Source organism: Miscanthus floridulus, unplaced genomic scaffold (genome assembly GCF_019320115.1).
Source record: "Miscanthus floridulus cultivar M001 unplaced genomic scaffold, ASM1932011v1 fs_410_2_3, whole genome shotgun sequence".
Taxonomy (NCBI): domain Eukaryota; kingdom Viridiplantae; phylum Streptophyta; class Magnoliopsida; order Poales; family Poaceae; genus Miscanthus; species Miscanthus floridulus.
In genome coordinates this window covers 1-10,714 of record NW_027096712.1, presented here as the reverse complement: position 1 = coordinate 10,714, position 10,714 = coordinate 1, and the positions used below count along the sequence as shown (strand labels likewise).

Genomic DNA, 10,714 nt, shown 5'->3' with positions numbered 1-10,714 from the left:
AAGATTGCAACATTGCCCAAAAAATTGTCAACAAATCGCCTCACCAGCAACAAGAACACAAAAAAAAATCGGGGGTGAAAATTTGAGATTAAAACATTCAGACATCAGGGACCTGAATTGCATGAGACTCAACCATTAGCACAAGAAATGAACAAAGTCACATTACATACCAAACAGTTCAGGAAAGCTGATACTAATAACTTCAGCTTAACTGTAAAAACGAAGGCTAGTGCGCCTCAGCTTTATGTTACAACAAAGGCCAGACAACAGGAAGCCACAGCAGCTATACCAAGAGATGAAACAGGGAGTTGATGGCCTCAGCTTTTTTTCCTTTTAGACAGCTAACAGCTTACTTTCTCCTCACTCTAAGAGGTAAGTTTAATTTGTACAGCAGCAGAGTAACTGACATGCTTCTCACTCCTTCCATCTTCCTCTTTACAGCAGCCTTCGGATCGATTGGACTCGCACGCATCACTCCTCCCTTGATTCCGCCGCATCACTTCTGCTACAGATTTAATGTACACTCTTCCGCGCAAACATACAGTATTTATTTTCCGGCGAGGCCAAAAGGGGCCTTCATATAAGGTTTTAGTAGACAAAAAAAGGTGAGTGCAAACCTAGCAACTGTTAGCTGTACAACTAGAGAGTTTGCCCTTCAGGCAGCGGTGCATGCTGGTTGAAGCCCAAGGCGCTTCTCTGTGAGCACAACAACACATACATCATTATTAGCCCCTAAACACAGACAGGCACACAATGTCAAGTCCTGGAGCCATAAAAGAAGATAGAACATGTATATATACCTCCAGCAGCAACAAGCTTCTCTACACGGGCTACTATGTGTTTCCCGTAAGTGTACTTCTTGAGGGTGTTCAGGTGTGTCTTTATCCTTGTTAGGATCATCTCTCTCTGCTGATCGTCACAAGTTTCTAACACCTTCTGCACCACGTAGTTTGCAAACTGGTCTTTCATCATTACCTAGCGCAACCACAATGCAACCCATATTTTATCAGTAAAGATCTCAAGACACATTAGCCAGTTATTGAGTGAACAAGCATTTGGCCAGTTGTGCTTAAAAAGTTTTAAAGAAAAAGAAAAGATCGAAAGATCACCATACCTCAAGAGGTTCGCTTTCACTGGTGGATCCAAGCATCTCACCAATCAGAACCTGACGCTCTACAGGATTTCCAAAGGCTAAGCACTTCTCGATGACATTTGAGGCAAACTTTTGCTGGCTCATTTGCACAATTTGGCCAATTAGCTTCTCAATAATAGCCGATCTCTCATGGGGTTTGCCATGTTCCAGAACATGCTGTAGAGTTCAGCAAGTCATTAGTAAGAAAATATCGAGAAACTAAACACCTAGACAAACAAATCAAAGAAGGTCCCAAAGATCTCAGAATCATGACTAAAGCATACGGGAATGGTTGTCCCATAAAACCTGCCCACACTGTTAGTGCAACAGTTGACTCTGAATCAATGCCAAATCCTAAAGCAAGATTATGTGCACTGCTTACAGCAGGGGGGAAATAACCCATTGGAATGTCTCCAGTCAAGCATTTCAAATTTTGGTAACAAAATCATTATGCTTACATTATTGCCCCTACAAAATAATATCCATACAATTATCCCCAGAAGTACATACATAATCACAATTTACAAACAAAAATAAATGTTAAAGACTACCTATCTCCAAGACATTATTTACTAGTAACCTGCGGAGAGTAATAACTAGTAGCACCATATCACCACAAAAATCCACCAAGTTCCCTACATATTAACTAGAGAAAACATAAAAGGAAACCACCTAGGGCATGTGAACAAGACTTCTGAGCAATGGAATGTCAACATTGAGTTCACAAAACTCACTCAATTTGTGTCCAACCTAAGTGTTCAAATGTTTGTAGAGAAATAGTGGCAAGTAACATGCAATGTCATAGTTTACATTAATTGACTAACAGCTAAATTACAGAAGCACTGTCAATTTAGCAATATCAAGGGTATACTAGAATAAAGGTTGCACACTTGCACCTCGAAATCATACACGAGAAGACATATTTGCTAGTCTCTTCAGGAAGAGATTGCAAGCTCTAATATGCAATTTATAAACCAGGTGTCACGGTGGTCCTGCAGAGCCAAGTCTGTAGCATGACACATGGCCACATGGGAGAGCCAGCAGTACTGCAGAGCCAAGTCTGAACTCCCCAAGGCCAAACCCAATGTATGTTACAGACTTACTGTGACAGTAGTTACTAACTATATCAATTGATCCTCAAATTAGTTCAATTGATTGATATAGCCTGTAGATGTAGGAAGTAGTAATTAAGGATTTATTTGTTGATTATTCATGCATTGTGTACTTAATTGTTGAATTTAAGACATATTATGTTATTTAGTACTTGTATACCGAATTACAAGACAAATTTTATGGTTGTTTACCAAATTGCTAAATAGATTTTACCAAATTACATGTGAAAATTATGGTGTGGCATACCCCATGGCAAAATCCTGGGTCCACCACTGCCTATGGTGTTGGGCTGGAGCAGTGTGGCTCCTAGAAGTTGCTCTTAAGGTTGGTTGCCCTGGACATGTAACTCTGTGTACAGGTTGTGTCCACAATCTTCGCATGTGGCAAGCCAAATAGTTTTTTTGCACGTGTTGGGGTGGGTTGAGAGTGAGTTGTGTGTTACAACAAAATAACCTAACGCTGATACAAAATAAGTCTACCTATATTTCATTGAAGGAGGAAAGGGGGTCCATGATCCACATTTCAGTATTGAATGATACTAGTTATCAAGCAAACAACATACTAAGATCAACATAATAGCATAGAGATGTTACTGCACAACACAGTCCACCAACACAAAACCAGGTAGGCAGGTACAGACATGTATCTCTTTCAAAACTGAACATGGCACTGACCTGAACAACATAGTTGCCATACTGGTCCTGAGCTAGCAAGCAAACAGACTGGAGAATCTCATCCATCATTATTTGCTGTGTCTTAGGATCATCACAATGCTCTAGAACCCTCTGTAGCAATTTGTGATATAATAATAATAATATAAGTTATAGTATTACAATTGGTAAGCCTCTAAATGGATGAGAATGAAGCATTTAATTAGCATACCTGAATAACTCGACAACCATATGGATGAGTGGATAGCATTACAACTTGACCATAGAATGTCGAGACAATAAACTCGATAGCATGCTGAGGAATGCACTCTATGCATTTCTGTATAACATGGTTCCCATTTTGATCACGTACACAGCGCATGACATGGCCCTCCAGCTCCGCAACCATTTTAGTCTGCAGATCCAAATCAACAACTTCTATAGCCTGCACATATATCATCAATAGCGTCAAACAAAATATCACTTGCTACAACCTTTCAGCCAATTATGTAAATTCTTGAGGTGCAAGGGTTAAATAATTGTATAAGCACATATAAAAAGTATGCAATTAAGGCTGCCAACAATTATCCAACATAAACTTCTCATATAGGAGAAAACTATGGGCCAACAGTATACCAAATCTGTAAGCCAGTGACTGATCACTCAGAAGCAATAGTATGAATTATTATGCAATAAAATTATTGGAGCCATCAACACGCTTGCAAGTTAAAAAAAACAACAACAAAGCTCTACTTATTGAAGACATGAAAACTAAAAAATATATATTTGTAATTGTTGAGGAGATATTTCAATTGACAAGCACCTTCTGTATAACCCGGCACCCATACATCTGAAGACTAAGAGCAAGGACACGTCCAATAAGCTGACCAGCCAATTCATTTATCTGGGCAGTGCTTCCATGCTCAAAAAACTGAGAAAAAACGGAGCATTGAGTTAAGAAAAGGTACAAGACAGCTGCAATCCCAAACAGATATCTGAGCAGCACTTCCATACTCCTACCTTTTGAACAACATAATTTCCAAATACATCAGTCATCAATGTGAGAGCTTGAGGCATGATTTCTGAAAAAACCATGTCCTTTTCTTCAGTACTGGCTGTCTCTAGCTTCTGTTGTATGAACCGACTCCCATATTGATCAGCACTACAGAATATTCAAAAATTAGTAGGGTAATTTGCATGTTACAACATTATCATGATTATAGAAAAACATCAAGAAAGAAGTGTACCTAAACTCAACAACATGGCCAGCTATTTCCGAGAGCTCATATGATTTACTTTTGTTGCTCTTGAACTCCTCCAGAAGCGAGGGCATCAAATTGGCATCCATCTTTCCACCCATGCCTGAATTCCATGAACCAAAGGAATTACCAAAGTTTCTCATGCCTGATGGAAAGCGCATGTTGCGCTCACCATGCCTAAGTGGACTGCCTGGCGCAATAGGTGAAGAGGGAAGAACAGGACTTGTCAATGGACTTCCAGCATATCCAAGGTTAAATCCAAGATTGCCATAGTAACCATATTGCTTTTGTGACTGGAGTAAAGGGCCAAGGTTAGCTTTCTGAGTACCAAGTAAGTCCATGTATGAATTTCCCAGATGGCCCCTGTCCATTAGAGGATCATCACAGGTAGCTGCAAGTTGAGCAAGGTACTGGATATACGCTGGATCAATAGAGGTCTGAAGAGAAGGTGATGCAGTTGGACTTCCAATTCCATTATAGTTTAGCATGTTAGACATACCAGCTAAATTTTGTCGAGAAGATACAGTCCCTCCAGGGGATCTAGAACCAATCCTAGGGGAAGCAAAACCAGATCCAAGAGACAAACTGTCAAAAGATGTGAAACTGCCAGCATTAATCTGGTTCCTCATCGTAGATGAATTGGCCAAATTGGCAGAATATCCATCAGGTAACTTAGATTGCCCGTGCTCAGGACGTCTCATGTAGTGCTGCTGATTGCCATTTGTCTGGTCACCCTGTCGATCAAAAAGGAACTTCTGGACATTATCAACATCCTGATAGAGCTGAGACTGGTCCATAGTTTGCCCACTCATTGCCCTAGATGATAAGTTCATCCCAGATAAAGCAGCCACCAGATCATCAGATTCGCTGATTGCGGATGAACTACGACGGAAAGAAGAGGAACCACCATTGATCTTCTTGTCAGTGTTACCAACTTTCACACCAATTGGAGGCAGGGATGGACTAGGGGCCCTCCTCACAAGCTCAGGATCAGGAGATGCACTCCTAGAAAGAGATGACCCTAAAATAGAAGCAAATGTATTTGATGGCAGATCATTGTTCTGAATTTCATCCAAGCTCCTTAAACTAGTGCTAGAGTGCAGGCCTCCAATAGTTCGAGGTCCACGATTTAGACCATACTGTATTCCAGAAGAACCTAGTAAGTCACTACTAGTGTGGCTGGCAGTCTGCCTATCCATATCACGCTGATACGAGTCCTCCTGCACCATTTACAACAAGTACAAGTCCGATGTTAGATCAAACAAAACAGAAGGAATGAACAGCAGTCCAGGAAAAAAAGGAATATTAAAAATGCTAGTGCTTAATGCAGGATTTCAAGAATTTTACAATACAGAAACATCAATAAATAAAGATCGGCAAAGGGAACCACAAAATTTAGAAGATTCTCTTTATGCACTTATGCAGAATATGCTCACTGATGCACAGATGTGTTTAAACGGATAGGCTACAGCAACAGGCAACAATGTCATAGAGGTGCATCCAAGCATTTTGCAAGTGAAAATATGGAACAATGTTTGTCGTGATCCATTAGACATTTCTCAAAACCAGAAAGCACAAACTGCTCCGGAAATATATTATAGTTTATTGCATCATAAATGGAACAATGTTTGACGTGATCCATTAGACATTTCTCAAAACCAGAAAGCATGAACTGCTCCGGAACTAGATTAGTTTATTCCATCATAACGTTTATTCCATCAAAAATGGAACAATATTTGTCGTGATTCATTAGACAGTTCTCAAAACCAGCAAGCATGAACTGCTCCGGAACTAGATTAGTTTATTCCATCATAACGTTTATTCCACAATAAATGGAACAATGTTTGTCGTGATTCATTAGACAGTTCTGAAAACTAGAAAGCATGAACTGCTCCGGAACTAGATTAGTTTATTTAATCGTAACGTTTATTCCATCATAAACGGAACAATGTTTGTCGTGATCCCGTAGACATTTCTCAAAACCGGAACGCACAAACTGCTCCGGACGTAGATTACTTTATTCCATTATAACGTTTATTCCATCATAACATCACTAGTAACGGTTTAACGTCACAATCAGGAAAGTCAGCTGAAAATACTACTTAGGCCTCCAAAGTCAAATAGGGTAAGAAGGCGTTTTTTTCTCCGTTACTTGCGTTACCTATCTTCATGTAAATAAATTTATCTACGTATCCGTGTCCATGAAGAAGCACGACTCCAACAAACCAACAGATCACATAACTGCAAGACAAAGACATCACACAGGTCTAAAGTGCAATCACGCATTCATACTGCACAGAGTGCGTACAACGACCAGATACCTAAAATATGTCAAACATGGCAAATCTAGGATACTTCAGCTCTAGATATAGATACTCCACTAGAAGTGGAGTGAACTCAAGAATTCCACTCATCAGTCAAAAACAGGAGCAACTAGTCCAAGGTCAAAGGCTTTCTCAAAAGACATATATTAGCACAGAATGAAAGAAGTAAGGGGAGAAAAGATTCGATTCGATCTTTCAACCTGAAAGACGGTGGAGAAGCTCCTCTGGCGACCAAGATCGATCCCAGGCAAGCCGACCGTCCCTTCGGCAGCCGACGCCTGCTGCTGCTGCCTCCTGCCGTCCCCGATCCCACCGAAGCCCGCGGAGGAGCGGAGGCGGTGGTGCGAGGACCGCCAGTCCTCCTTGGAGAGGAGCGGCGGCGGGAGGCGCGGGTTGAGGTGCGCATTGGAGTAGTAATAGCTCTGATACGCCGGGTCGGAGCGCAGTTCATCGTCCACCAGCAGGCCGCCGCCGCCGGCGGCGGCAGCGGCGCCAAGGGCACCCTCGACGGTGGGCGGCGCGGAGCCGCTGCGGAAGACCTCGAAGTCGCCGCGGTCGGCATCCGCGGCCCCGAACGCCGCCTCGCCGCCACGCGCCGCCATCTCGGTCACCATCGCGCGCGTGGGTAGCAGTAACAAAACAAAAAGGCAAATGAAAAAAAGGCTAGATCTTTAAGTCCACCGCGCTAGAACCCCGCCATTACCGCGCTCCGGCGGCCGGAAGCACGGAGCTGAATCTTTCGGCGAAAGGTTATCGCCGGAATGAGACGAGGCGGCGGCTGGAACCGGGTCCGGCTGTTCAGCTCAGAGCGGGCAAATCGGGGGGCGGGCGTCCATCTGCGGGGGGTGAGCGGCGTCCGAATTCGGCGGATTTGGGATGGATTGGATTGGAGCTCCACTCCACCTCCGAGTAGGGGTGCGTGCTGGGGTAGTGGAGACTGGAGAAGAAATCAGTCAGAGGCCGGTTGCGGCTCGGTTAAGTACAACGGCCGGAGCGAGGAGCGCCGTTGGATCTGGGGGTGGACGGCCCAGATCTTCCCGAGGGCTTTGGGTGCTCTAGGGTTTTGTTGTCTCACGGCACAGTCATCCCTGCTCGAGAGAGAGATTGAGAGATGCCAAAGCCATTGTTGTTGTTTACCGTGTACTTGTTTAGAAATGGAAACTTGGTGATGGTAGTACTAGGTGTTTGTAGAAATGCATATTATGACATGATGCTTCCTGCTTTGGTGATTGAATGAAAGAGGAAATTTTTTTTGGGAGCGGTCAGTTTCCGTTATCCGAACCAAAAGTGCAATCTGGCTTGCTTTTCTTTTTCTTCATTCACGTGGCATAGATTCTTCTTCCTTTTTCCTTGCAGAGGATTATTAGCAGCAGATGTGTACAGGATGCAATGCAGAGATCAAGATTGTGTGAGCCTGAAAGATCAGAAATATATGTACTCTGATAAGGGATCCCACGAATCTTGAGGTACCTGGTACCTTTGGAACACATATTTTTTTACCTGATTTTATGTGCTTTTCTTGTAAAATTGTACTGTTCCCTAAAATCACAGGTACAGAATGAAAGTGGATTAGGTGAAAGTAAAACCGTCAAAAAAATGTATTTTTGACACAACTTCTTGTCCAGCCATTTCTCTATTGAAACCACAGCTAGAGGCAAGAGCTTTAAATTATAGCTCCTCCTTTTTCCGAACAACAGAAACGGTTCTAGTTCCTCTATGCTTGTAGGGTTATACATTTTTCGGGTGTTTAGTACGGCCTTTAAATTATAGCTCTCCTTTTTTCATACAACAGAAATGGTTCAACTTCTGCTTTCATACGTCAAAAAACACTTCCTTCTTTTTCGAACGTTTAGTACGGTTTCTTTGGCTCTTCCGCTGAGTCGGAGCCGAAACCACACCAAACATGCTCTTATATAGAGCTGGTAAGTAGAGCGGTATTATATATAGTACCGTTTTTTACTAGGACAGTTTGAACACAGGAATAGAAATTTGAGTTCAATTCCAAATAAAATGATATAGGAAAATAGGAAACCTGAATACGAAAGGGGCAGTGATGATGAATACGTGCAGGGTGCAGGGTGCAGGCAGGCAGGAGGCTGCAGCGCGTGCGTGCGTGCTGTCGCGTGGCCACTGGACCCAGAGAGCCACCACCACGTGACTGACGTTAACACCCCTATCCCTACGCATGGATGGAACATGGATTAACAGCAGTAACAACCCACTAACAGTGGGTTAAAATGTCGAAGAGGAGGAGAGGCCGGGGGGCGACTTTTTCTTAGCAACACCACGTGCATCTCGAGGCGTCGTCCAACTGCTCCGCCACTCACGTCCTCTCATGCTTTTTCTCCTTCCTGTATAATATTATAATGATAAACTAATAATAACAACACAAAGCAAAGAAAGATCTTCTGACTGTTCTATAAGACTTTGGATTAGTAGCACAGAAAAGAAAGAGGTGGAAAAGATATTGATATGGAAATGACTTAATCGTACGTACGTGTCAGGTTAATTTGTTCCTCCTCGAAATAAAATTTTACCATTGTTGGAAAAAATTTCGCATGCTTATGACCAACAATCGTAGGAGTATAAGTACTCTTCAGCAGCTAATTGCTGCTAGCTAAAGAGGAAAATTATATATAGAGACCAACAAGGAAGTCAGGTCAATGGCATAGCCTGCCGAGATGAGCCGGCCAAAGGCTAGCTGGGGCAGTAAAATTTAAGGAGTCAGGCCAAGCCAGGCTCCTTTCAAAACAAAAAATAAAATAAAATATCTCGAGCATAGGAATAGATATTTGGGTGTATCTGCTTAATCAATGAGACAATGAGGGTTGGGTCCTGCAACAATTATCATGAAATTAATAAAAAAATATTTGGGTAAACTTTATCAGTACAGTAGAAAAGAAACGGGGGTTTTCTTTTCTTTTTCTTTTTTGTTAGGATTGATGAAGATTAGGCCAATCTTATAAACATGAATGCTTTCCAAACAAATAATGTGACCTGGTGCGGTTTTATTAGGACAATACTGCCTCCGTCTCAGGATAGAAGGCGCAACTCCCTTTGGCACCAAGACCAATAAGTAAATTAACTCCTACACATTAAAGGCGTTTTGGTTCTCCATCCAATTTTACTGTGATGCCGCATGCGTGCATGCAGAAAACGGTCTAGCCAATTAGCTTCCAGCATTCATGCATGCATGTTGCACAAATGCATTCCCGAGGGAACCCAGGAGTCAGATTTGGTCCTGCATTAGTTGTTGCATGCGGGAGCTAAAGTGCAGGCGCCTTGTATCATGGGACTAAGGAAAAAAAACAGTTACGCCTTATATCCTGGGACGGACGGAGCTCCAACTCCACCCAGAGTATAAGTGAATAAGCAATCCTCCATGATGAACTTGGACTCCAAGAGAGAGAGAGAGATGTTAGTTACCGCTTCGTAGTTAGCAGGTGCCAGGTTGATTAATAACATTGTATAAAAAAGTGGTTTCAACTTTGATTAAACCACATTGTAAGTTTAGAGACCTACAGTAATATTTAAGTTATTTTTTCGTGGAATCTAAGTGGCACCATGAACACACAAGCTTAGTGTCGGTGTTTCGGACCGGGGATCCTCAACCAACTAGTGAATTTATCCTGCGTGTTCCCAATTCCAAATGGTGATGCAAAGAGACACAAGGCTTATACTGGTTCGGGCAATTCGAGCCCTACGTCCAGTCTGAAAGATCGATCTTGTATTCCTTGCACCGAAGTGCTTGTAGTAGGGGGTTACAAGCCAGGTGAGAGAGGGAGTTAGTCCCAGGTCTCGGCGAGGTGTGGGTTGCTTGAGACGTTGCTCTCAGGCGGCTGGGAAATGTGTGTTACCGGGCCTTCTTCTCCGTTCGTCCCCCCCCTAAAATGGCCCAAGTCCTCTCCTTTTATAGACTGAAGGGAGGACAAGGACGGTACATGTGCTAACTACACGGTGTCGTGTGAACAGAGGCGGCGTGTCCGGGCCCTGTAGCCTGTTCCTGTGGCGGCGCGGTCGTCGGAGTGGTCTGTCCTTGGAGCGCTGGGGCGACGTGCTGGTCACATCCGACCCTATGCGTCATGGGAGCTCCTGGGCTGCCTCAGAGCAGGTGCGGCGGTCAGGGTGCGGATCGCTGTGGATTGACGGCGCGCGAGGCCGAGGCTCGGTCGGTGCCGAGGCTGCACCGCCGTGGGGGGTCTTGGCAGACACGAATCCTGAGGTAGCCGAGACCCT

At 43.4% G+C, this 10,714-nt stretch overlaps 1 protein-coding gene across 1 annotated transcript; it reads right to left on the bottom strand.

Moving 5' to 3' along the window:
* Positions 1-325: 325 nt before the first annotated feature.
* LOC136531672 (pumilio homolog 1-like) lies at positions 326-7,403 on the bottom strand. Its single transcript, XM_066524322.1, has 9 exons — positions 6,679-7,403; positions 4,143-5,374; positions 3,916-4,057; positions 3,719-3,826; positions 3,128-3,340; positions 2,920-3,030; positions 1,115-1,309; positions 801-975; positions 326-696 (listed from the first exon to the last, which is right to left on the bottom strand). The coding sequence occupies exons 1-9, from the start codon at positions 7,090-7,092 to the stop codon at positions 656-658; spliced, it is 2,631 nt and encodes an 876-aa protein (XP_066380419.1). The 5' UTR covers positions 7,093-7,403; the 3' UTR covers positions 326-655.
* Positions 7,404-10,714: the final 3,311 nt, after the last annotated feature.